The sequence below is a fragment of the Acomys minous genome (genome assembly GCF_964271855.1).
Source record: "Acomys minous genome assembly, chromosome: 2".
NCBI classification, from domain to species: domain Eukaryota; kingdom Metazoa; phylum Chordata; class Mammalia; order Rodentia; family Muridae; genus Acomys; species Acomys minous.
Window position 1 is genome coordinate 16,270,395 of NC_140484.1, and position 27,372 is coordinate 16,297,766.

A 27,372-nucleotide genomic window follows, 5' to 3' on the forward strand; every position below is an offset into this window, starting at 1 on the left:
CTCTTCCAGATGAGTGCAACAGGTCCTTGTGGCAGTCAGAAGTGACAAGAGGTAGGGACTGACCTGCACCAGTGCCTTGGCATGTGAGGGCAAAAGCTTCTCCAGGTGGAACAGGAGCCACTGAGCTCCCATGACCTGTCGGTGAGGGGCTCAGAGCTGAGAGTACTGCAGGAGTCTTAACTGACCAGGCAGAAAAGGCATTAGGTACCAAGAGGATGAGTCGCCGGAAGTCTGTTAGACATCACTAAAGGCAAATGTTTAAAATAAGTCACATACTGTAAACCAACACCACAGCCATTTATTAAGTGCTTGCCAGGCACTGTGCTAAAGCTTTACAGACATTATTTCAGTTAATCCAGCAACCCTGAGGTAGATATTTTCAAACCCCATCCCCACAAGTCATTGTAGTAAAGGAAACTGAGACTCAGGTTAAATGAATCAACCAAGATCAAACCCAGCCGGTAAGTAGCAAGCTAGAAATGTACTGAAGGGATCAGACCCCAAACACATGCTTCTAGACACGAGACTGTTTCCCCTTGAAAGTTAAGGACACACATTCCTTGCCAAAATGAGAACAGATTTTAGGTGAGGAGGGCGGGCAGTTTTAACCTGACTTCTTGAAGCAGTTCTTGTACTTATTCTCTTGGAGGAATGGAGAGTTATCTGGTGAGAAGCTGACTGCTGGGCCCTTCCTCTTGTCCCCCTCCTGTCCCAGCCTTTCCTATAGGAGGCCTCCACTCTTGACACCAGACTACTCAATCCGCTGCATCCCTTCTAGCAAGCTCAGGAACTAAGGGTCTGTCAAACTTGGTGACACTGAGCCAAAGACCTGAGAGAAATTAGGAGACATTCAGAAAATGTCCCTCATCCCTGAACTGCTGGACCCTAAGGCACAAGGACACATTCAGATGGCAACACGAAGTTCACTCCTTCCATTCTGGTTCCCCAAGCCTGGCCTCTTTCTTGCAGTCTCCTCACCAAGTCCTTCACCTCTCCAGGTCCCTCCCCAATGGTCTCCAAGGCATCGCTAATCACAGGCCCACGGGCCTTGGAGGACTTCCCCAAAGTACTCAGAGGGCTCTGTTCAGGGCCCTGTGGATTTCTAATTAAACAGAGCTGAGCAAAGGAGAAGCAGAGTGAGACAAGCTGAACTGGCAGGTACAGACAAGGAAATGGCAAGAGGACTGAGCAGACAGAACACGGGACTAACCAGGGACGAGTCAGCGGGGCCACCTGAGGTCAGAAGTGAAGAGGGAACAGGGAGGAACCCTTTGGAGAGGGAACCTAGAGCCACACTGTCCAGCACTTGTAGCCAGAGAGCTTCTGTGAGGAAAAGAGCCTTGTGAAGAGGCCACTGAGAGCCTGGGTAGAAGGCTCAAAGATCAACTTAGAGGTGGGTAAAGAGGACACCAAGAGAAACAGCAAACGGACAGGCCTGGGCCTCTAGAACCCCTAAGCTGCTACTTCTGGTCATCCCCATACCTGCCCATCTAGGTAGAACTGGTCAGAGGGTCACTGCTGGTAGCCCTTTCTAAATTCTGCACCAAGTTTTGAGGGATGAAAGACAACAGAGGTAGGGAACTTACCAAGGACTGAGATAGCACCATCCTTGAGAAGTTCACATTATGAAAGGAGACCCTTGAGGGGGCCTGGGATCTAAGCAGCACACTAATGGTGAGGACTACTGCTTGGTGCAGATTAATATTGTCCTAGGCCTTTGAAGGGACAGAGGGTGAGTGGTGAGGTGAATCTCAGACACTGGAAGATCTAAGTTGGATTCTTCATACCTTATTAATACTTAGCCACATCCCTGGGTCACTAGCCTGAGCCAGGAACCTCAATGTTCCCCCCAGCCATGGCTCACTAGTCCAGAGGCCTCCTTGCACACATCTGGGCTCTGCTACTTTTTATGGTTTCCTTTCCACTTCCACCAGTTCCTGGGGTTTGGTAAAGATCAGGTTTCCTGCACAACCTCAAGTGCTGGAAAGTGACAAGTACTTGTCACAGGTGGGAGATCAACAGTGTTGACTATGACAGATACATTTCCCGTAACAGTAAGCACATATCAAAACTACCCTATTGTTATTTGTTGCCCTAGGGCTTGTACTTAACACTTACTCATCTATCTTTAACTTCACTGGCTCATGCAGAAAGATATGCGGTTCTAAACTGACCTTGAGCTGGGACTGGGCTCCTAGCCTGTGAAGGCATGCAAACTCCACCCACACTTGTGGGAACCTCCAAACAGGTACTTGGCCCACAAGATTCTGGGGGTCAGAGACAGGGGGTGTCTCCCTATCCTGGGTTGGCCCACTAGTAAGGATCCTTCCCCTCTCTGTCTCCTAACAGATTCAGATTAATGATGGCTCATTCCTAATTGTCAAATTTCTTTTCCTTCATCCTGTGTCTAATCACCAGTGACAGAAACCATTACGCAAATGAGAGCAGACGACTTCCCCCAACTGTTCGCGTTGGTAAAAACCCTGTAATTTAGAGCTCTGATTTGTAGGGGAAGCTGGTCTCCCCCAAGGCATCCTGGGCATCTGCTCAACTGATGCCCAGAACGGCCCCTCCTCCACCCCATAACTCCAACCCCCCAGCAAATATTTGACTTCACAAAACAGTAGTTTTCACTATACTGCTGGTATAAAAAGGAGAGCTCGTAACATGACTGACCCCTGGACAAGCCCAGGTCTCCACCTTCCTTGGCACAGCTGACTCCCATGCTGCTGGCTAGCATGGGGAAACACTGTAGCAGCAATGTTTCCACTATTGCAAGTGCAATTGGAGCCTAAAGAGCCCTAAGCTAGGAGCGAGAAGAGGCCTTATCCCTAGGAGGAAGTAACACAGCCGAACATGAACCAAGCGATGTAGAAGTCCTTCAGCTCTGATGCAGAGGCATGCTCAGAGGAGCCGTGAGACCCTCACAGTACCCTCTCCCCAGCAGAGCTAGAGCCCACGCCTCCAGTTGTTCCCAGCACCGTTCACTTGTTAAGGTGGCTTTCAGGAAGCTGTTCCACGTCTCTTGCCGGAGCCTGCCTGTACACTGCCTAGGGAACAAGGCCTGAGGCAAGGAAGAAAACCAACAGAGTTGGAAAGAAATGAAGTGAGGAGCAGGGGTAGGGGTGGGTCTATAGCCAATAGCATTGGGTTGCTCTTGACCACCACTTTTCACCTACTCTCTGAGCCATTTCTTCATCTATGAAGCGAGAAGCTTCCATGCAGCATTGTGAGGGACAGAACTAAAAGCACTAGACACACATCAGGTGTCTAAATCAGGAATAGCTATTACATCACACCAGTATCAGGACCAATCTTACAATGGTCCTAAAGTTCACCTTTTCTCTCTTTGTTCCCAGCCACCCTAGGTCAGACCTGCGTGACGCAGAGTATCCTGAAAGATCAACCAAGCAGACCCAGATGCCTGGCTACCCGTCCTGGACACGTTTGAGGACAGAGCCAGGACACACAAGATCTGCTGAGAATGAAAATATGCTATGGTGGCCAAACTGATATTGCTCTCGTTTCACTCCTCTTTCTCACGAGAGATGGAGGCATGAGTTTATTGCAATCACACTGCCCATTGCTGGCTGTACCTGAGAAGGTACCAGGTCCACACAGCCATATTGCATCAGATGCCCAAAAACACACACAGGGGCGCACAAGCATATGCATGCATCTTCTCAGTCCACAGGGCACTATAAGCTGAGCTTCAGAGCTAAGAGCCACAGCTCAGACAATGGAGGTCAATCCTGGGGGGAGGAGGATAAAATAAGTGGCAAAGAAGGGAATAAAATCAGACTTCCAACTCATATCTTAAAGAAAAGGATGATGGAGAAGGGATTTGAGGTAAGTAGAGACACACGGCTACCAAACTGCAGGGGCCCCATTCCCTCTGAACGGATGTGACCAATGGGGCTGTGTTGTGTAACACTGAGCTGCCCAGCTATAAGCTGCAGCCCTCAGGAGTGTTCCCATAAATAGCTACCAACAGAAAAGTAAGCTCTATCTCCATGCTCTACCAGTTGTCCTATTCTAGCTGTCATGCGACATTATGTTGGGTCTGGCAGAGGCGCTGGCTCTAAGAGGCAAGAGGACATTTTTGCCCTTGCCCTGAGGTGGAAGAAAGGTATTGAGTTAGCTGCCTAAGTTTGACCCCATTTCATCTACTCAGCCAGGAAGCTCAGCAGGAGCAGGGGATGTGGACTGGACAGGGAAAGACATAGGACCTGGAGGCTCCAGCCAGTCAGCTTTAGGTAGGCTGCAGTGAGATCTGACCAGGATAGGATGGCTAAAATCCGAGTGTGAAAGCTACAGGCTAAGTCAGGCAGTATCTGAGGTTCACACTGTACAGTCACAATGGACAACGTAAGCAGTAGAGAACCTTGGTAAGCAAGAAGGATGGCAAGTGTGAACACCCATACATACAAGTGTGCAGAGGTGTACACACACACGTAGAGGTTCATATCCCTGGAGCCCAAGAAGTCAGAGCTAGAATTCCCTCAATGCCTAGCACAGGGCAGGAGCTGGTACTGAGAGAGAATAGCTGCATGTGTCTGCATTTGGAACATATGCACAATCTCCATCCTTAGGTCCCCAAGGTGTCCTTCTGTGTATGGCTTGAGCTTGAAGTTCTCGACTGGAACTCTATCTAATCCTCTTCTACTAGAAGCCTATCTAGGCTCCCAAAGACACGCCTCCTTCTCAATGTCCCCACCGGGGTCCCAGCAGCTACTGCCACCTGGTCTGTAGCCTGACTATGCTGCAAAACTGGCAGAAGACAGACTGATGCGCAGATTCATTCTGGCACCACAGCCCAGATGTTGTAGGGACACAGGAGCATCTCCTCTCTCAGGCTGAGGCACTAAGGCTTCAGGAGACAGGAGCTGAGAGCCAGAAGTGATATTCTGACCCAGGAAGAGAGAACAAGGAACACATAAATGCATGTGTGTGTATACATACATGCATATGCACACATGTACACACATACACACCCTGAGGTTGACAGACTAACACAGACATGATGACAACCAGAAGGTGGGACTCCACACACTAAATATAGGACTTCAGGGGGGCAATGAGGGAAGGTTCTGGGGCTCAAGAGGCAAGGGTGAGAAATCTTTCCAAATGGAGTGCAGTCAACTACCCTGCCTCGCCGCAGACACCTGCCTCCAGGGCCATGGCAAGAGTCCAGTCCATTAAGTGCAGCGTGCAATACTAGTGCTGGAGTGTCCTGTCCTCATCAACGAAGCATGTGGACGGGATGGCAGTCACCTGGCAGGAGGCCTTGACCTCTGGCAGGTTAGTTGTAACGGCCTTTAATCATGGTGTTCAACAAAGGCCCCACCTGTGAAGAGATATGAGGAGCCCATGAGAACTGCCTGTCTCCTGAGTAGGACTGGGTGGTCCTGGTGACATTCAATACTCAGCTAAGGACAGGGACAGGTGATCATCAATCAGACCTGGTTAATTTTCCAATCAACTTTTCTGATTGTCTTCTTAATATTCTAGAGCATGACCCTTTGGAGGCTATTTATTTTTCCTCCCCTTTTATAATATCCTGTGTATCTGCAAGCAACACCCATCAGCAGAAGATGGCCTGAGGAGCCAACAACCCCCAAACACCTGAAAGTGCGTCTGCATGTTTCTCCAATGTGCCTGAAATTTTTAAAATAATTCTCTACCCTCAACAAAAGGTAACCTGCAGTTAGTGTTGGGGAGCTCTCAACCTCACAGGAAGGAGTTAAGGCAACTAAAATACAAATCTCTCTCTTCTACCCAATGAACCAGTGACGTGCCTGGGTGAGAGGCAGGACCAACATACCTAGAGAAGCCCTGGCACAGCTGGGAGAGCACAAGGAGATGCTTTGTTACACACTTCCCATTCCAGAAGAATCCTCTCAGGGGTCCCCAGATGGCACATACACCCCAGGGCAGACATTACTACTAGCATGGAACGAATTCTAATGGATCTGCCAGTCAAGCCTAGCTCTCTCCAGAAAACAAGATTCCCCAAGTATGCACATGAACTAGGGGAAGACAGCAGCTACTGAGCTGCAGAAGCAGGAGCTACAAAATGCAACCAAGCCTTACCTCTTGTGGGTTCCCCAAGGCCTCTCCAAGCATCTTCTCAATGTTTCTCATGATGGCTACTTTCTGATGAGCTTTGAGCGGATATTCAATTCTCTTAGGGGTGGGAGCCCCCTACAAAGGAAGCAATAGCTCAGGAAATACCTTCAAGCCAAGCTTTCAGCATTACCACTCTAGTACCATGATCTTTTTGAAAATACAATTCAATTCTATTCTTCACCATCTCCCTGAGAGTCACTTCTAGGGATAACCAAAACCCCATCCCAGCCAAAACCACTTACTTCACTATGGCTACTTCACCCCAACTTCAGTTCCATATGGATACACACACACACACAAATAAAATAAAATACATGTCTGTGTGTGTGTATTATCAACAACAATAATACAAATAAAACATCACAAAACTGGAGAGATGGCTGACAGTTTAAGAGCACTGGCTGTTCTTCCAGAGGCCCTGAGTTCAATTCCCAGCAACCACATGGTGGTAGCTCATGACCATCTGTAATGGAATCTGATATCCTCTTCTGGTGTTCATGAAGACAAAGCGCTCATATATATAAAATAAATAGATAAATCTTTTTAAAAAATCACTAATATTCACCTTATACCAGAAGTTCACAGTGATGGTAATTCCCCCATTTAGTAATGATTCTATGTGGTGCCACCTATTGAACAGAAAGAAGAGGCTCTTGTTTACTTTCCAGAGACAAGGATGGAAAACTAGTAGAGTCCATTTAAGGGAACCAGTGCTTCACGCTCATCCTCGGAAACACACAGTGGGCTGGGGGCTGTTCAGTCTCCAAATAATGAAGAGGTGGATACAGTGATACAGATCTCTTTGGATTTGAGGAATTGTCTTCCTTTCATAAGAGACAGGGTTGTCCTTTATGCTCAGTACGCTCAGGTGTGGACACACTATCCTTCCTGCAGGCAATCCTGCCACAACTGAGAAGGGAAACAAATAAAGCTTTCTCAGAACAGGAAAGAAAAGGCCGGGCGGTGGTGGCACATGCCTTTAATCCCAGCCCCTGGGAGGCAGAGGCAGGAGGATCACTGTGAGTTCAAGGCCATTTTGGTCTACAAAACGAGTCCAAGACAGCCAAGGTTACACAGAGAAACCTTGTCTCGAAAAATAAAAAAATCTTTAAAAAGGGAAAGAAAAGGGTTCCCGATTGCCCCACCGCGAGCCTCCTCACCAGTACATGGGGATGTAAAGAACATCACCGGGGCCAACCACTGTTTCATAGCCAACCACATTTCGGAAATTGGGGAAACTCTCGTAGTCAGGATTGTCAAAGTCCACCTAAGGGTCAAGAAAAAGAAAAAGATCAGTCCAGAGATTGCTTGATATGGCAGCTTAAAAAAAAAAAAAAGAGTTTGTATCCCAAAGATATGGTGGCTATTAACTGTCCCCCAGACAGCAACGTCAGGAAGCCCATGCTCATACATTACACAATAAAGGATTCTAGATTTCAGTGCTCCTGAGCTCCAAAAAAGGCCTCAAAAGCCTTAGCACACGAGGAGTTAGGATTCATCCATTACCCAAACCTCCCCCCAAAACAAATTCTAACCAGAAATCACCTACATGAAGTAGCAAGGCATCATCCTCCTCAAGAGGATGTCAGGAGCTAGAGAGATCGCTCAGTGGGGCAGAGCACTCGCTGCTCCTGCAGAGGACCCAGCACCCACACGGTGGCCCCACAACTGTCCACAGCTCCAGGGGATCCAACGCCCTCTTCTGACCTCCACAGGCACCAGGCATGCACATGGTGCACATACATACATGCAGGCAAAACACTCATACAAAACAATATTTTATTTACCTATCTCCCTATCAAAAAGAAGTAGCATACATGATAAAAGAAAACAATTATTAAAGTCAGTGGAGGCATTCATATTTTGATGAAACTGAGTCAAAAAAAAAATCAAATTAAGTAATCTGAATCCACCAACAATAATGATGGAGTTTGCCCTCTAACTAGAAATATCTGGGATCATCACATGAGCCTGGAACATGAAGGCTACACTGTGAAATTCTTCTTTGGGATTGTTTGTAGGGCAAGACCAGCAGCAATGCTGACCTGACACACCCCTAAAGGGATGGGCAAAGATATTCTAGCCTCTAATCTCAAAGGCATTCTTAAAACCCAGCATTCTGTACCCTCTTCAGGCCACATAAGCTCACCTGGCTCTGCCTGTCACAGGGGTGATGGACAGGGTACGGGTAGAGGCACTCAAACTGATCTGGAGGAAATAAGATGCATCGCTTATGGCCTTTTATCTGAGCAAAGAAGTTCTGTTGCTCATCATAGTGAGCAGGTGTCACATTTCCTGTAAAAAAAAAAAAGAGGCATTTTCTCAGCTGAGGCAGCGGCTCTACTGCACAGGTGAAATGCAGACAGAACCTACTGCTGAGGTAAAGCCTAGCTGTCCTCCCAGCTAAGAGTTATTAAATCTGAGGCAGGATCAGGAAGTTGCAATTACAAAGCTGAGTAGTAAGCCCCAGCAACCATCACTGGTTAAGGCCCATCATCAGCTAGGAAACTGTCCTCACTGGCAGTGCATGCCTTACTGGCAACAGGAGTTCAATAAACACATCTGACAGGCCACAAGCTTGCACTCTTCCTGACTACGGCAAGAATCCAAGGGCAGCAAAACATGAGAAACAACCAACAGGGCTGGTACCAAGAGCACGCAATCTACTCTGAGGGGCTAGCCAGTCACTCTGAGTTCTAGGAATATGCCCTTGCTTTAGGGAGCTCTTTTTCTGGAGCCTGGAGAGTCTCAATTCTGTTCTCACTTTGCCACACTCGTGGGAGCACTGCTCAGGACAACACTGGGGCTGTTGACTCTCAATGAGAGAAAGATTACTAAGTTGCTGGAGAGAGAGCTGTAGAATGTAACAGACATAGCTTTGGATGTCACCTTGGCCAGGCATTATAGTGCAGGTCTGAAGTAGAAGGACTGTTATTTCAAAACCAGCATGGGCAACTTAATGAAACACCCCACCCCCACTCAACATGAAAACATTTTTAAAACAGCTGGTGCAGCTCAGTGATACAGCACTTGCCCAGCTCGCACAGGACCTATGTTCATACACAGTGCCACATGTTTATATATATACACGCATATACATGTTGCTACCGTCAATTAGTTTTGCCCTGATGCTCTCTACTCCTGTATAACCAGGGTCACTGCTGTACCTTCTGTATAATCTGAGCCTAGAGAATATTCCCAGGGTGCATGGTGGCACACACGTGTAATCCTAGCACTAGGGAGAGAGAGCGGGCAGAAGGATGGCTGTGAGTAAGAGGCTACCCTGAGCTATAGAGTAAGTTCAAGCCAACCAAGGATATTAGTGAAACTCTGTCACAACCAAACATCTCATGAGCCAAAATAGTTGCCTTCCTACTGCAAACAGTCCAAATATTCCTCAAAGTAACCTCAACAGCTCTACCAGAGGCATCTGCTTCCCTGCACCTGGCCACAGCAAAGGAAAGCAATGGCTTAACCCAGAATCAAGGAAAACAGAACCGCATTCTTTCTGAAAAGCCAAAGCTGGTGTTAAAGGGGCAGGTGAGTGTCAATTCCTAAGCTGTAGTGTGGGAAATCTCTTCCATATTGCTATCAAATCTGAGGAAATAACAATCAAAGGAGAAGAGACTTAGGGGCTCAATGACATTATTCTGTTTCTTTATTTAACACAATGTACTCACCACTCTCTACACAGCTGTTGATGGTCTAATGCTGGGCTGGTGCTGGAAATGAGAAGATATTAACCCTACTCTGCAAGTGTCCCTTCTCCTCAACAGCACTTAGATACTTCTTTCAACTCAAAACAAAAAACAAGTAAGTGGCTAGTTAGGTGCCTCAGCAGTTTGGTGCACTTGTTGCAAAGGACCAGAGTTTGATTCCTAGCATCCACGTGGTGGCTTATAACCACCCTACTCCAGTTCCAGGGGATCCAGCGCCCCCTTATGTCCACCTGCAGCACGTACACAGAAGGTGCACACATGCACACGCACACACATATGTAGGCAAAGCATTCATACGCATAAGACTAATTTTTTAAAAACATTTTTTAAAAATCAGAATATGGCCAGGCATGGTGGCACACACCTTTAATCCCAGCACTTGGGAGGCAGAGGTAGGCAGATCTCTGTGAGTTCGAGGCTAGTTTGATCTAGAAAGAGAGTTCAGAACAATCAAGGCTACGCAGAAAAACTCTGTCTCAGGGGGAAAAAAATCAGAATACATTTACATATTTACTTGTGTGTGTATATAAAATTCCTCAGCAAGAAACACAAACAAGCATGCCATGATGCCTCCAGAGAGGGTGAGCAGCTGGGAGTACGGGGAGAGGAAGACTGATAACTAATACCTATTTATATTCTTTCAACTTTGAGCTCCATAAATATGTATTTAAGAGACAAAGTGTCACCATATTAGAAAACTAGTTTCTGCCAGGCATGGTGGTACATGCCTTAATCCCAGCACTCAGGTGGATCTTGTGAATTCAAGGCCAGCCTGGTCTATATACTAAATCTAGGCTGGCCAGAACTACAAAGTGAGACAGTCTTAGAAAGGAAAAAAAAAAAAAAAAGGTAGCCTGGCATGGCAGCGCACACCTGTAATCCCAGCACTCACGGAGGCAGAGGCAGGTAGGTATCTATGTGTTCAAGGCCAGCCTGGTCTACAAAGTGAGTCCAGGACAGCCATGGCTACACAGAGAAACCCTGTCTCAATAAAAAACAAAAAACAAACAACAAAAATTTTCATTTGTATAGGAATAAAATCCTCACAATATACCAAAATGCATCTCAGCCTCCATGCTCACACAGCAACTGAGAAAAGAACTTCAAGACAGTGTGGCACTACCCAAGAGTCTTAAAATACACATTATCTCACTGACATGTGCTAGCCATTTATAGATATTATCTTGTTCCTTTTGCAGGTAAGGAAGGTGAAGCCTCAAAACGTTCCATGACTGGTTCAAAGTCACAGAGCCAGTAAGTGCTGGAGACAGGCTGGAACTCAGGACTGCAGGATGCAGCCACGCTTTGGAAGCCATCTCTTACCTTCCATGCCGATGAGCAACAGGTTAGAGGTCAGCTGCCCCCAGCCACGCTTGCCCTGTTGCTTATTAATCCAGTTCCAGTTGAAACCCAAGAAGTCCATAACAATCTTCCTACCCACAGTGTCGTTCAGCGTTTGCTGCAGATACAACCTACATTTCCCAAGAAAACAAACTTCATCAGTACCCTCGATCGGTCCCTGGTATGACCTCTCTGTGCCTGGAAACCCAAGTCTGTCACTAGCATCGCCAACAGAGGACAGTTGTGATCATGCTTGAACGTGGACGGACTCACAGAGCTGAATTCTTTTTCCTTGTCTGAGCTCTGTTCCACGGAAAGTTCTTTAAAGATGTGATTCTGAACTTCCTATAAAAAGGTCCGTACACACATGTACATTTCACACACTTAGTTTCCTGGAAGGCTTCTCCAAAGTCTATGGTGAATATGCCTTCTTCCAGACATTCAAGACCCAACACATCTCCCTTGGCCCAAGATGACCACCAGGGCTTCCTTGTAGGGGAGTTAACTCCTTGATGCACACATAAATCTGTCTTATTTAACTTGCTTTGACCAATAATATGTCCACAGAGGGACTTGTATAATTCTGAGAACTAGTCCATATTATCCTATTTTCCCCTTGGCTACATCCAACTGCAAAATTCCAGCTTGTAACTACGGGGACAAAATGTGTCTGAGAATCAACAAGATGGTGTGGTCCATGACGAACATATATCAGAGTGAAAATCAGGAACGTCACTGCCTTAAGTCCTAACAGTTATGGCAACGTTAATTAGGAATCTCAGTAACTCGAGAAACCAGCTACAAGGACCCTCTAAGGCCCTCTCACAATGACAGAGGCTAGCTGTAATTCTCCATTCTTCTGCCTCTACCTCCTGAGTATTGGGATTACAGGCATGCACCACCCTGCCTGGCTATAACTTACATATTAAAAACAAAAAACAAAAAGCCCACAAAAACCCAATCTCCCCTCGCAAAAAGGCCATGAATCTAAACCATATTCCTATTACAACAGAGTAATAAAATCTCAAATACCTCACAGTACATGTGGAGGTCAGAGGACAACTTGTGGGAGTTGATCTTGGGGATTAACTCGAGTTGACAGGCTTGGCACCCGGCACCTTTACCACTGAACCATCTCACTGGCCCAGACATTTAAAAATCTATTCACTTGGTTGCACACTGCTGACAGGAAGTCAGAGAATCAAGACGGGAGACTACAGAGAAGTCTAGACACAACCACTAAATCACTCACTATTAAGTACTTGGCGAAAGCAATTCCCCAGGGGCAGTTTTACAGAGTGGCACTGGCCGCTGTCTGGAACCTGTATCACTGGGCTGTCCTCAGAAAGAGGACAAAAGAATCACTCTTGTGAATGAGTTCTGCCCACTGGCAGCCAACAGCGTATCAAGCAGTGTGTCCTGATCCTCCCAAAGCTCCTTAGCCCAAACCGTAACAAACCACCTAACTTTCCAGCCTAAACTGTCCCCAGACAGGACAGCATTTGAGCATCAAGATGGCAAACTGTCAATTTCAGGGCTAAGTCCAACAGGCAATTTTGTCTTACTCTGTGTGCATGCGTGTGCGTGCATGTGTTTTCAATGTCAGAAGGGGCTCCAGAGAGATGGCTCAGCTGGTAAGAGCTCTAGAGAGGACTGGAGTTTAGTTCCCAGGACTCACATGGAAGTTAACAACTGTCTGTAATGCCTTTGCAAACACCCATACGCGCCTTTAATCCCGGCACTCAAGGCAGAGGCAGAAGGATCCTGGTGAGTTTGAGGCCAGCCTGGTCTAAATGACAAGTTCCAGGCCAGTCAGAGCTAGATCGAGAGACCCTGCCCCACCCCCCAAAACAAACCAAAACCCAAACAATAGCAACAAAAAGCAAACATCCCTTAAATAAAATATTATTTTTTTTCTCAAGCAGCCAGAAGATTTTAAGTAAGAATCTTTCATTTTGCCAGGCACATACCTATAATCCCAGCACTCAGGGAGACAGAGGCAGGTGGATCTCTGTGAGCTCAAGGCAAGCCTGGTCTACAAAGTGAGTCCAGGACAGCCAAGGCTACACAGAGAAACCCTGTCTCAGAAAAACTCATTTTGAACTTGTCTTGAAAAGTTAGAAGCATGGGACAGGCCTCCCAAATAAAAACACACCAACGACTTCTCACTCTGAACAGGATGGACACCTGCAGCCTTATTCTACTTCCAGCCTGACTGACATCAAGCCTGCCTTTCTTCTGACTGACCCTGTAAGGTAACTGTCACCCTCCATGCCTCAGATAGCAAATTAGACTCACAGTTCAAAGCTAACGCTATTCTCATCCAATAAACTGGAAAGAGCCATCAAGGACTCACAGCCCTTACACAATAGCAGAGCAGAATAATATTCATTCGTTCAGCAGCGGCACCCGGAGGCCGGAGATGTCAACCTCTTCTTACCCAATTCCACCACACCTTCAAACAAGCACAGGGAAGTGGGTGCCCTAAGTCTACTGACGGGGCAACTTACCGCTCTTCTCCCCCACGCTGCTGTATATCTTGTAGCTTCTCAACAAACTCATGAAATTTAATTTCCTCCCTGTTGGATCTTGGCTTAAAGTTCTGAAAGTTAGCCATCTTCTTCTCATCGTAGTATAGGAACTTATGGGTGCTGGCACTGTACACTGAAAAATCGCCGTTGCCAATATTCTCTTGCAGGTATTCGAGGTCCCATTTCAGAGCAGGATACACAAGGTTTGTGTCGGTCAGCACCACGGGCTCCTAAGCAAAAACATCAAGGGAAAAAAAAAAGAAAACCAATAAAGTAATTTTAAAGCGCTTATATGTTCTTTTCGTCGGTACCTGTACTTGCCAAAATCACAACAATTTCTCCTGTCGAGCATTCCTGACACACCATCTCTCCTTCCCGCCCCGTAAGTCTCTATCCACGGTGCGGCCAGTTTCCCAGCTCTCCCCTTAACTGGGTCCCGTCCTCCATCCCTTCAGCAGCAGCCCCGCCCCCCCACCTCATTTTCGATGAGTTCTTCCGCCCGAGGGTCACTCTGGCTCAGACGAGGAATGGGTCGGGTCGGGAAGCTGTAACTTCGTAGCTGGGACTCATCCCAGGCGGGACCCGGAGCTTCAGCCTCTTCCCGGGACTCGCCAGAGCCAGAGGCCGTAACCTCGGCTGCTGTTGCCGCCATCTCTGCTCGGGAGACGGCCCCCACCGGAAGCGGAAGCGCTGCCCTTTCCGGAAGCAACCACAACGGACACCATAGAGATGAACTGCAAGAAAAACCTGTCCAGACCCTTTAAGAAGGTGGTGCCCTAGGTTGAAGGAGCTCTCCCTAATGGTGACCTGCAGCACTACAGCCTAGGCTCCGCTCTTGGTTAGTGCCTCAGAAAAGGGGCAAACAAGACCACAAAATATTGTAGCCTCCGCGTCCTCAAGCTACAGAGGCAAAGACGGAGGCAAGTGTAATTAAGCTTTAATTACATGGGCTGGAGAGATGGCTCAGCGGTTAAGAGCACTGTCTGTTCTTCCAGAGGTCCTGAGTTCAATTCCCAGCAACCACATGGTGGCTCACAACCATCAATAGTGTGATCTGATGTGCACTGTATACATAATAAAGAAATGAATCTTTTAAAAAAAAAAAAAGCTTAGCCGGGCGTGGTGGCGCACGCCTTTAATCCCAGCACTCAGGAGGCAGAGGCAGGCGGATCGCTGTGAGTTGGAGGCCAGCCTGGTCTACAAAGTGAGTCCAGGACAGCCAAGGCTACACAAAGAGACCCTGTCTCGAAAAAACAAAACAAAACCAAAAAAAAAAAACAACAACAAAAAACAAAACAAAACAAAAAAAAAGCTTTAACTACATAATCTCATAGGTGAAGAGAGAAACCAACGCTAGATCCACTTAAGGAATGAATCACTAGAAAAATCAGTTAACACAGAGATCTTGGGTAAAGCTATCCTGAAGACTTAGGCAGACAATAAATGAGAAACTGAATTCCAACTACTCCAGAGGCTGAAGCAGGAAGATCACTTGAATTCAAGAGTTCAGAGACGCCGGGCGGTGGTGGCCTGCACACCTTAAATCCCAGCACTCGGGAGGCAGAGGCAGGTGGATCCCTGTGAGTTTGAGGCCAGCCTGGTCTACAGTGCAAATCCAGGACAGCCACCATGGCAAGCCACCATGAAAAAAAAAAAAGTAAAATAAAATCAAGGGAAAGATCCTTTTGTTTAGTATTATTTGATTCAAATCTATTCTTGAAATGAGACCAATGTTATTCAGCCCTAGGCATCCACATTTTCAAGCAATATAGACTGATTATAAAAGACCATGTCTATTGCTTTGCTTGCGTACTAGACAGTTCTAATGGATAACCACAGGAGACCAAAGGTGTCATCCCATGGTGTATATGTCCTATTTAAGATTCTCCCCTTAAATGACAGCAGGATCTGTGACTATGACAGGGTAGTGCTCCTGAAATTAGGTTACATTATATGCCAAAGATATAGTCAAATTCCCTAACCAGTCAAATTTGAGAACATCAAAATAGAGACTTATCTTGAGTAGGGCTGACATTATCTCTCTAGCCTTTTAAATCTGGGCTCACTTGTCAGAGACAAAAGTCTTGGAGATTTGAAGCCATAACACACGCCTGCTGGTTTGCCTTGAATATGTGTGTGTGTGTGTGTGTGTGTGTGTGTGTGTGTGTTTATGTTAGAGGTTGACAGGTGAATTCTATCCCAGCTGAGAAATACTATAGGCTAACAGCCAACAAGAAAGTGGGAAACATAGGCCTATAAATTTAAGTAATTGAATTCTGCCAATAACTGCCATGCTTATAAAAGGATACAAAGCCTCAGATGATATGGCAAAAACCTTGGTTTCAGACTAGTGAGAGACCCTGAGCTGTGGACCCAACTAACTGGAACCAATACTCATGGGAAATGTGAGATAATAAGTTGGTGTTTTGGGGCTTCTAATTATATGATTTGTTTAAAGAATACTAAGTTTAACTTAACAAAATTTAACTTACTATATGCAGCAATAGAAGTTAGTACACAGTCTTAGTTACATAATTTTGCTACATAGTAGCTATAATATAATCAACTGGCAACAGGGTTATCCAGATGAAGGGGTTTGGCAGCAAAATTTTATCTGCAATGTTTGAATTTTTCCAAATACATCAATTTATAACCTTGGGAATTAAAAATAAATCATACCTAGAAGTTCATATTACTAAAATCAGGAATGAATGCAGGAATATAATAGAACTTTACAGATATAAAAAGGAATATATAAAATACTATAAACAAGTATATGTTAAAAATAGAGAAGGTAGGGGCTGGAAAGAAGGCTCGGTAGAGGGCACTGACTGCTCTTCTAGAGGACCTGGGTTCAATTTCCAGTACCCATATGGCAACTCACAACTATCTGTGACTCCTGTTCCAGGGGACCCAACACCCTCACATAGACATACATGCAATCAAATGCCAATGTAAATAAAATTAAAATAAACATTAAAAAATAGAGAATCCAGATGATATTGAGGAATTCCTGTAAAAACACAAACTATAATAACTGATTCAAGAAGAAAAACAAAAACAAAAAAAAATCCCTAAATAGACCTATATCAAAACTACATTATGAATTTTTTAATCCCATAGGGAAAAACCTAAAACAATATGGATTCATTGATGAATCCTATCACTTAGAACAGAATTAATAATAATCCTTCAGAAACAGAGGAGGGAAGACTTGCAAATTCATCCTATGAAGCCAGCATTACCCAGATACCAAAATGGATAAAGACAGTGAAAGAAAAGCATATCAATATCCCTTATGAATATGCGTGCAAAAGTCCCCAGCAAAAAATATTTAGCACCATACAAAAGGATTAACACACCATAACTAAATGGGATTGATTTTTAGAATACTTACAGCCTTGACTGTACTGGAACACACTCTGTAGACCAAACTGGCCTTGAACTCACAGAGATCCACTTGCCTCTGCCTCCTAAATGCTGGGATTGAAAGGCGTGCACCACCACTTCCCAGCTTTACAGTAGACTCTTTTGACAGATGTCAAGGTGATATTTTTCATGATAAAAGCAGAATTCCAAAGGACATTGTTGAGACAGTAAAAAGACAGAAATGGTGATGATATAGCTCAGTTGGTAGAGTGCTTGCTGGTATGCAAAAAATCCTGTGTGCACTAGGGAGGCAGAGGCAGGTGGATTGCTGTTAGTTCAAGGCCAGCCTGTTCTTCAAAGTGAGTCCCAGGATAGCCAAGGCCACACAGAAAAACCCTGTCTCAAAAAATAAAAAATAAAAAATAAAAATAAAAATAAAGACCTGGATTTGCTGCCAAGCACCATACAGATCAGCCATGGTGTACAGATCTGTTTGTTACTCCAGTGCTTTAGAGGTAGAGGCAGGACGGTCAGAACTTCAAGATCATCCTCAGCTATATAGCAAGTTCAAGGGCATCTTAATCTACATGAGACTCTGTCTTAATGGGGGGGGGGAATGAGCTTATAAAATAGAAGAAATATTTGCAGATTATGTATTTAATAAGGAAACTGCATCTGGAATCCATAAAGAACTCTTAGAACTCACCAATAAAAAAGAAAACCCAGTTTAAAATGAACAAAAGTCCTGAATAGGCATTTCTCCAGAGAAGATCTATCACAGCCAAATGCACATGAAAGGGGGCTCAGGGGAGCAGAGGACAACTTTTTGTGCAGGGAACTATTTGAAGGGTCATAAGTCACACGCCTTTAATCCCAGCACTCGGAAGGCAGAGGCAGGTGGATCGCTGTGAGTTCAAGGACAAAGTGAGACTAGAAAAGCCAAGGCTGTTACACAGAGGAACTCTGAAAGAAAAAAAAAATAGAATTTCTGTACTCAGCTGGGAGTGGTGGCACACCCCTTTGATCCCAGCACTGGAGAGGTAGAGGCAGAGGCAGGTAGGTTGCTGTAATGTCCAAGCCAACTTGGTCTACAAAGTGAGTCCAGGAAAGCCAGTGCTCTGTAATACAGAGAGAAACTCTGTCTTGAAAAAAACAAACAAACCAAAACAACAACAACAACAAAACCCAAAAAGGAAAACCAAACAAACAAACAAAAAGAATTTTGGTTTTGGTTTTTGGTTTTTCGAGACAGGGTTTCTCTGTGTATCCTTGGCCATCTGGGACTCACTTTGTAGGCCAGGCTAGCCTCGAACTCAGAGTGATCCGCCTGCCTCTGCCTCCTGAGTGCTGGGATTAAAGGCGTGCGCCACCACTGCACAAAAAGAATTTCTGTACTCATTTGTGCAAACTTTCGCCCTGGGCTGAGGCAAGAAGGTGCATATAAATGAAATCCATGTCTTGGAAGAGAGCAGAAGGCTTCCCAGCCAGGTGTGGCGGCACATGCCAATACTCTCAAGCACTTCCGGAGTTTAGGCAGGAGCAGAATGAGTTCGAAGCCAGCCTAGGCACATGATGAGATCCTTTCTCACAACAAAACAAAACAAAAGAATCACGGTGGGGCGGGGGGAGGCAAGAGGATTCTTGGGTGCCATTTCATTTCAGACAGTCTACCCATTCCCATTAGCATATGTTCATGTTAGTGTTCCCAGTAGGCCCACCTCTCCTCATGTACCACTTATTCATCTCTGGAACAAAACACATGACAAGACCTACTTTTGGGTTTCTTTTAGCTTACAGTTTGCAGGTCCAGGCCATCAGGGCGGGGAAGTCATGGTGGCCAGAGCTTGAGAGAGCGGGTCACATTGCACCCACCGTCAAGCAGCACAGAGTGATAAAAGTGGTCCCGGGGCTCCCTTTCTCCTTTTTATTCAGGCAGCAACCCAGCCCATTGAACAGTGTCGCCCACATTTAGAATGTGGCCCACCTCAATTAACTTAATCAGCAACCCCCCCCCTCCCCCCTCCCCCCCCCCCCCCCCCCCCCGTCCCCGGATGCCTGGAGGGTTGTTTACTGTTGATTCTAAATGCCATCAAATTGAAGATTAATCTACACTCCCCATTATTATCTTTATTTTTTTCCATTCTCCGTGCTACATATCACCAGCCATCACAGTCAAGCAAATGAAAACGAGGCCCTGTTATCATTTGCTTGTGTTCCTCTAAAAAAGTATGTACTGGAAATTTACCCCTAATGTAAGTGTTGGAAGGTAACACCTAATAGGAGAAGTTCAGGTCGCAGAACCTCATTTTCATGAGTGATTCATAACCCTTATTATTAAAGGGCTTGAGGCTGGGAGCCCAACTGACGCTTCTGCACGTGACCTCTTGCCCTTCACCTCCTGCCTTTTGCCTCTGAGTGACACACAGGAGACCATCACAAGGTGTGGACCCCTCAAACCTTGGATCCCTCAACATCCGGAACTGTAAAAATAAAGCATCGTCCTTTTCCAAAGTACCCGGTATCCAAGCATAGCAAGAAAGATCAGCCACACCCACGGGCCGGTTATTACAGGAAAGACAGTAGGGAGCGTTGGTAAGGATAGGAAGGCATAGCGCTCGCTCTTGAGCTGCAAGGGTGAACAGGAAGAGCTGCAGCTGCTTACAGCAATCTGGGAGGTTTTCAGACAGTGAATCAGATGAGATATCCCGAGTGTGGAAATCTGTTTTTAGGGCACAGCCAGGAGAATTGAAGCCACACATCCAAGCTTGATGCAATGTCTTTCTTTCTCTGGAATCCCAGCACATGGCAGGCCGAGGCAGGAGGGTCTCAAATTTGAGGCCATTCTGAGTTTCAGAGTGAGTTCAAGGACAGCCTGAGTTATGGATGAGACTTTGCCTCAAGAAGCCAGCAAACTAGACCAAAGAGCAAAACAAACTCATAAAAACAAGAAAAAGGAAAATATACTATGTAAACTCACATTATAATGTGTACAAGAAAATTCACAGTAGGATTACTCACAAAAAACCCAAATGCTCATTAATTGATAAGTGTACAAAGTGTTATATATAATAGACTATCAGTTAGTCATAAAAATAAATATCTTAATACATATTGCAACATATTCACATTATGTAAAAGAAGATCCACACAAAAGCCACATATTGTTTGATTCCATTTCTATAAATATACAAATTAGGCAAAAGCATAGAAACAGAAAGGAGATTAGTGGTTGCCAATGTGTGAAAGTAGAGGGAACTACAGCTGGTATGAGATTTCTCTGGCGTAAGTGATGAAATGTGTACAATTTGAGAGAAGTGATGGTTACACTCCTTTGTAATGTATATTTTAAAAAAATCATTATACACTTTTTTTTTGAGATGTAGTCCAGACTTGCCTTAAACTTATTATATAACTCAGGCTGGCCTTGAACTCCTGATTTTTCTGCCTTTACTTCTCAAGTGCTGACTTACAAAAGGCATACACCATCATGTAAGTAAGAGTCCATTGTGGGGCTGGAGAGATGTCTCAGAGGTTAAGACTACACTGTTTTCCAGGGAAGTACGGACTCGGGACTCAAGTCCAGTGTTCAATTCCCAGGACCCCACAATCCACTGTAACTCTGGACCTTTTGTAACCCCAATTCCAGGGGGATCTGATGCCCCTGTGGCCTCCCCAGCACCACATGCATGTGGCGCACAAACATACAAGTAGGCAAACACCCATATACATGATTTTCTTTATTTAAAAAAAAAACTATATTCTACATAAATGATCTCCTAAACAGATAAATAACTTAGACCAATTTTGTTTTGTGAGCCACATGAGATCAGGGCTTGCTACTAGTTAAATGCAAATGCAAATGTTGTCAAATTAATTCTGACGATGTCTAGAGATTCTACAAGAGGACAGAGTGCACTACAATAAACATCTCCAAATTTATAGGTGAACACTACACGTTCGTGTTTGGTATGCATTCGAGCATGGATTCTATTCCAGTGGTTGTGTCTAAAGAGTTGACGGAAATATGTGTATACTCATCACGTGTAAAGTACCCAAACCCTACTTGTGTAGGTAAAATGAAAACGTAATAATATGCAAACATGTCTCCCAGTCTACCGTGTTAAGAGTTCGATAATTATAGTCCGTTTGAAATCTGGGGTGTTTTTTTTTCCTGGCAAATGGGAAGTTGGGCTGTATCAGGAGAGCCGCTGCCTCCGGTAATAGGCTTGGTTTTATATTTCTTGAGTTGAAGTGACTGACACATTTAGATGAACTGAGATTAAGGAGGCAAGTCTGAATATATATAAGGAAAGAGGTCAAACGATTTGGAGAAAGGATCAAAGAAAACCAAGAACTAAATCTGAAAAATGACTACATATGAGGACAGAAGGTGGAAACGTCAAAAGAGGGGGGGTGCGGGGGGGGGGCAAGCAACCTGAGAATAAGCTGATTTTACTTCGATCAATCGTCTGTGACGTTCGGCGGTGGCACCTTCGGAGGAGCCTCAGACAGCTGAAGGCGCAAAGGAACACCATAACTTGAAATATCAAATAAATAGTAGCTTTGTTTTCTCTCCTCTTGTCGTCTGTTCTGGCACCTCGTCAAGCCCTCAACACCCACAGCTCTACAGCGTATTTAAAGCCCGCCCAGCTTGACCCTGTGCACTTTTGCACTGGCTTCTACGGTCGCGTTTGGCCCCGCTCAGCCACCGTGACCCGCCTTTGCGCATGTGCAGGGTGAACAGCCGAGAAGGTGAAGATGGCGGCTGCCGGGGCTGCGGCCCTGGGAGTCCGGTGGCTGCAGAGGGCAACCCGCGGCGTGGTACCACTCGGGGCACGGACAGGTCCGCAAGAACGCGCGTGACTCTGGTGTAGGAAAGGGTTGTCTGAAGTTTGCAGTTTCCGGAGAGGGGGCGGCATTCTCGATACGATGGTGGCGGTGTCGCGGCAGGTTTGGGAAGCCCATGAGTTAGTGTGTCCTAAAAGGGGGTGCAGGGTTGCTGTGGTCCGGCAAAGTGGGGAACTCCGACCTCTGCAGTCACTGAGGTTTAGTGCTTTTGGGGGTGGCTAAAGAACCGTGCCCCATCTAACCTGCATCCCTCTGCATCCAGCCTTCCACATGACCAAGGACATGCTGCCGGGGCCGTATCCAAGGACCCCAGAAGAGCGGGCCGCGGCCGCCAAGAAGTATAATATGCGCGTGGAAGACTACGAGCCGTACCCGGACGATGGCATGGGGTGAGGTAGAAGGGGTCGCAGTCGCATCCGGGGCAGTGGTGGGTGAAGACTGTTGGAGTTGGTGGTGCGACTCTGATGTTTTCTCCGGATCCTTCCGGTGACGGCTCAGAGTCATTAAGTGTGGGTGCTTTTCTTGCTTGGGGGAGGTGGGAGTGTGTGGGTGAGCAGCTGCCGCCAAGAGGACTTCAATTTTTTTTCCTTGGCTCAGGCTGTTTTCGAGGAAGCTGAGGTTTTAATAGCTCCCTGGAGGACTCCAGAATAGCAGAATTCTTCCTTGGTTCCATCCAGAGCATTGGGTTTCATGTAGAGCATCTGCTGGGCTCAGGTGCTGTCATCTAGGCACGTGACCAGGCTGGACTCCTGTCAGGAGAACCTTCTGGTGGATGGGGATGGGGTCTCCTGTATTCTCTGTATGTCTGTTCAAAATCTTGTCTCTTTTTTTGCCATTAGGGATGTGAAAATCCCATTAACTGTTGAGCAAATTAAATATCAACCTTTATTCTCTGGTTGGTGTTAGTCCCTTTGCCCCTGTAGCCAAGCAACATGGTTAATTATGTAAGTGGTTAAAACATCCTCTTTACTTCCTGTGTTAGCATTTCTCTGTTCTTGTTTTCCTGTCATTCTCTTTGAAACATGTTCCATTATCGTTTTCTCTGGTTTTTTTTTGTTGTTGTTGTTGTTGTTTTTTTACTTTGTTGTGGACAGGAACAGCCTGTGTAGTCGTCTGTATAAGGTGAACTTGGATTTGTTGGGGGAGAGCCCAGTTAGGCAAGACCTCCTATGAGGCGTTTGAAACATGAGGGTATAGATCAACTTGTGGTTAGGAAACGTGGTAGCAGCCTGGCGTCATGCGTCATGGCCCACACCTCTAATCCCAGCACTCAGGAGGCAGACCCCCGCAGATCTCTGTGAGTTCGAGGCCAGCCTGGTCTACAAAGTGAGTCCAGGACAGCCAAGGCTACACAGAGAAACCCTGTCTCGAAAAACCAAAAAAAAAAAAAAAAAAAAAAAAAAAGAAAAAGAAAGAAAGGAAGAGAGAAGCTATGAAGAAGAAAAGCCTTTTCTAATGTGATTCCTTTTTGTTATTATTTCAACAAATGTGCATGGCATTTTATTTAGAGTCAATCTGATGAAAGTGAATTAATTGATTGTCAAATGCCCTTTCGTTCTAATTATAGAGTTGTGTGACTTTTCTTTGTAACTGAGGATAAGGCTGTGTTGTTTCAAAATTTGACTTAACCTCTAATGAGCCTGGACTTTTTTTTGGTTTGTGCTTAATACTAAGAGATCTTGATTTGGGGTAAGTTCAGTCCTAAGTGAAGTAGTTGTATCTGTGGCTTTGTTCCTGATCTTTGAGACTGCTCCCAGCTCTCTCCAGAAGTCCTCGCTGGCTATCTATCTATCTATCTTTCAGGCGTGGTGACTATCCAATGCTCCCTGACCGCTCACAGCACGAGAGAGACCCGTGGTATGAATGGGACCACTCAGACCTGAGGTTGAACTGGGGTGAACCGGTAAGATGAGCCGTTGCCCGTCTTACTGTCTCTCAGTTTCCTTATGTTTTCCTGGGACTCTCCCTTTAGCTCAAGTGATACTTTTTTTTGCTAAGCTTTTCTGATCATGGGAGCAAGGTCCAGCGATCTGAGACCGTGAAGTTCTACACATGGCACACAAAGTCTTCTGCGCTGTGAACACTGTATGTGTCCTGCTTGAGTAAGCTTTGATGGAGCCAGCACTCATCTTTAAGGCTGGCCCGTGTGTTGTGGACCTGGCTCTCAGGAAATTGCCCCCCACAGCCGGGCGTGGTGGTGGTGGCGCATGCCTTTAATCCTAGCACTCAGGAGGCAGAGGCAGGTGGATCGTTGTGAGCGCGAGGCCAGCTTGGTCTACAAAGGGAGTCCAGGACAGCCAAGGCTACACAGAGAAACCCTGTCTCAAAAAACAAACAAACAAAGAAAAAAAGAAAAGAAAAGAAAATTGCCCCCACGAAGTGTGATGCTTTTCTGAAGCTTTGTATCAGGCTCTGGCCATTCTAGATTGCCTGCTGTCTTAGTCAGGGTTTCTATCGCTGTGACGGAACACCATGACCAAAAAGCAAGTTGGGAAGGAAAGGGTTTATTTGGCTCACACTTCCATAGCACTGTTCATCACCAAAGGAAGTCAGGGCAGGAACCTGGAGGCAGGGGCTGATGCAGAGGCCAAGTTTACCGGCTTGCTCCCCATGGCTTCTTATAGAACCCAGGAGCACTAGCCCAGGATGGCACCAGCCTTAATTGGCTGGGCCCTCCCCCAGCAATCGCTAATTAAGAAAATGCCTTACAGCCAGATCTTATGGAGGCATTTTTTTTTCAGCTGAGGTTCCCTTCTTTCAGATAACTCTGGGTTGTATCAGGTTGACATAAGACTACCCAGCACACCTGTCGTTTACAAGGAGAACAAATGGTGACAGTCCTATGCCCTTCTACCACAGATACACTGGGACCTAGACATGTATATCAGGAATCGTGTGGACACATCCCCTACACCTGTCTCCTGGGATGTCATGTGTAAACACCTCTTCGGCTTCGTGGCTTTCATGGTTTTCATGTTCTGGGTAGGGGATATGTACCCCTCCTACCAGCCTGTGGTGAGTATCGTATGTGCTCCCCAAAGCACGCCTGCCTCCTTTTCTGAGGAAGTCAAGTCTCTGCAGTAGGAAACTAGCGAATACCAAGTTTGGCTTCCTCGAGTTTTAGAAAACAGGAAAATGAAGGGCCTCACCTACCATCCCAGCACAGGCATCAGAGCACTGACTCATGGACCAGTTTCGTGGAGAAGACAGACTTTATCACTAAATAGTGGGTGAGACTGTGGAAGCTAATCTTCAAAGCTTCCATTTGAGGACAGTGGGCACCATTTACATTTTAGTGACTGGCCTTTCAAGGCAGAGTCTGAGAATCTAGAGTTGAAACCTTACCCTGTACTGAGTACGGAGGCGGGGCGGGGGATACTGGGAACTGTTGTCCACGATGAGCATAGACAGTTGTGGCTCAGAGAATGCAAAGGCCATAGAAAAATATACTTTCCTGCTGAGTATAGGCGCACATCTGTGATCCCAGCACTTGGGAGGCAGAAGCAAGTGGATCTCTGTGAGTTCAAGGCCAGCCTGGTCTACAAAGAGAGCCCAGGACAGCCCGGGCTACACAAATAAAGAAAAAGAAAAGAAAATATCTATTCCTGTTTAAAGGAAGTATTAAGAATTTTTAGATAAATGACACAATGAGCGTCGTTTGAGAAGATGTGTGACAGCCTGGCATGGTTTGTACGTGGCCACCGAGAGTAAACGTTCAGAGTGGGATGAATGACTGTGAGGGAGAGGGTTAAACTAGAGGGTGGTGGGGAAGTCAGAGAGACCATGAGGACAAGCGAGTACAATAGGAGGGGCAAGGATGATGCGACAGGTGACAGATAACAATAGGGCCCATGAATGGCTCAGTGGGTAAAGGTACTCGCTGACCTGAGTTCAGTCCCTGGGGCCCATGTGGTAAAAGAGAGAGAACTGACTCCTGTGAGTTGCCCTCTGACTTCCTCATAAGTGCCGTGGCAGGAGTGTACCCACATATCTAGGTATTAAAAAAAAATTAATGTAATAAAAATATCCAAAAATTTAAATCAGTTACTAAAAAAAATAGTTCCTAGGTAAGCAGCTCTGTGGGTGTCCTAGAGAACTACAGTGCATTCACGTTTCTCAGGCCTGGGTCTTGGACGTCTGCATTGCATGGCTCTACAGTAGGCTTCTAGAATCAGCATTTTCAGCAATCTCTAGGTAATTATGAAATACATTTAGAATTGAAGATCGCTATAGTAAAAAGATTGTGAGGTAGCTGATTAGTTGCTTCTATTGTACAGCTAAGGATCTGAACTTGATGGCATAGTGGTGTAGTAGTTAACAAATAGTTACACAGCCTCTGCTATGTACCAGATGTAGGCCGTGCCAGGGAGGGGGGATGCAGGCGTCTTGGTTGCCTCTGGTACCAGGGAGCCGTCTTCGGTTTTGACTGGGAACCTGACATGATGAGGGCCAGGTTCTTAGGAAGATTGATGTAGGAGTGGTCCTGAGTGTTTGGGGACAAGAAGAACGGAAGGCAGGGAGGCTGCAGCGTTGTAGTCGGCTGCCCAGTACTGCCTCTGCAGAGATAACATCCTGAAGCTAGCTGCTACGGTGTGTGCACTGACACGAGACTTCTTGCCAAGCCCCAGGGACTCTTTGCTGGAGAGCATGTGGGGCTGTGGTGAACACTGACTTCAGGAGAGCAAGAAACAGTGTGGCTCTTGCATTTTTCAGTTCTGTGAGCACATCACCGTCTTCTCCTCCCTCTGAGCTGTGTTCTCTGACAGCTGTTTGTTGGTAAAGCCAGCAGCCCCGAAAGCACATCCCAGCCGCGGCTCCTCTGTACTTTCCCCCACCGCTGCTCCTGCACGCCTCATTTGCTAGGCCACTTTAGTGGTGGAACCATTAGAGGCTGAGTGACTTAAAGGAGATTGAGTCTGTCTCGACCCCGAGAGAGAGCAGGATGGATGGATGCATCGTCTCCTTTAGAAAGCTGTGGCTCAGACTTCCCCCTTCCCACCTCTCACTTCTTGTACAGTTTAGGCTCCCTCTGCTGTGTGTTGAGCAAGGCAAGGAGCATCACTTCTGCCGGCTTAGCTCAGCTGGGTCTGACCAGAGGCACTGTATGCCCATTCGCTCTGCGTGATTGTTAACTCAGAGTAGGGTGTAGTCGGGCATTGGCTGGCTGGCTGTCATTCTTGCTGACCTGTGTGCTTTTTGTTTTTTGTTTTCTTCCTTAGGGCCCGAAGCAGTTCCCTTATAATAATCTGTACCTGGAACGAGGCGGTGATCCTACCAAAGAGCCTGAGCCAGTGGTTCACTATGAGATCTGAGGAGGCTTCATGGGCCTTTGTGCCCTCTAACTAGGACTCCGTCACTCCTAGAGATTTAACCTTAATGAAATCCCCAATAAAACTCAGTACTGTGGTATCTGTGTCTCATTTTCCCAGGAACAG

The 27,372-nt window shown here is 46.1% G+C and overlaps 2 protein-coding genes across 3 annotated transcripts; one reads left to right on the forward strand and one right to left on the reverse strand.

Moving 5' to 3' along the window:
- Positions 1-278: 278 nt before the first annotated feature.
- Positions 279-14,416, reverse strand: HIF1AN (hypoxia inducible factor 1 subunit alpha inhibitor). 2 transcript variants are annotated; one of them, XM_084772595.1, is made up of 8 exons: positions 14,196-14,414; positions 13,700-13,950; positions 11,172-11,320; positions 8,279-8,424; positions 7,290-7,396; positions 6,695-6,758; positions 6,094-6,204; positions 279-5,347 (listed from the first exon to the last, which is right to left on the reverse strand). In XM_084772595.1, exons 1-8 carry the CDS (start codon positions 14,370-14,372, stop codon positions 5,303-5,305), a joined length of 1,050 nt encoding a protein of 349 aa, XP_084628721.1. In that variant the 5' UTR covers positions 14,373-14,414; the 3' UTR covers positions 279-5,302. The 2 variants fall into 2 exon arrangements, with proteins under 2 accessions (XP_084628721.1, XP_084628722.1); XM_084772596.1 differs by lacking the exons at positions 279-5,347; positions 6,094-6,204; positions 6,695-6,758 and adding an exon at positions 6,821-7,038 and having other exon boundaries at positions 14,196-14,416.
- Positions 14,417-21,774: 7,358 nt separating this feature from the next.
- On the forward strand, positions 21,775-27,343 carry NDUFB8 (NADH:ubiquinone oxidoreductase subunit B8). Its single transcript, XM_084754488.1, has 5 exons — positions 21,775-21,932; positions 22,200-22,326; positions 23,741-23,840; positions 24,797-24,952; positions 27,157-27,343. The coding sequence occupies exons 1-5, from the start codon at positions 21,848-21,850 to the stop codon at positions 27,247-27,249; spliced, it is 561 nt and encodes a 186-aa protein (XP_084610614.1). The 5' UTR covers positions 21,775-21,847; the 3' UTR covers positions 27,250-27,343.
- Positions 27,344-27,372: the final 29 nt, after the last annotated feature.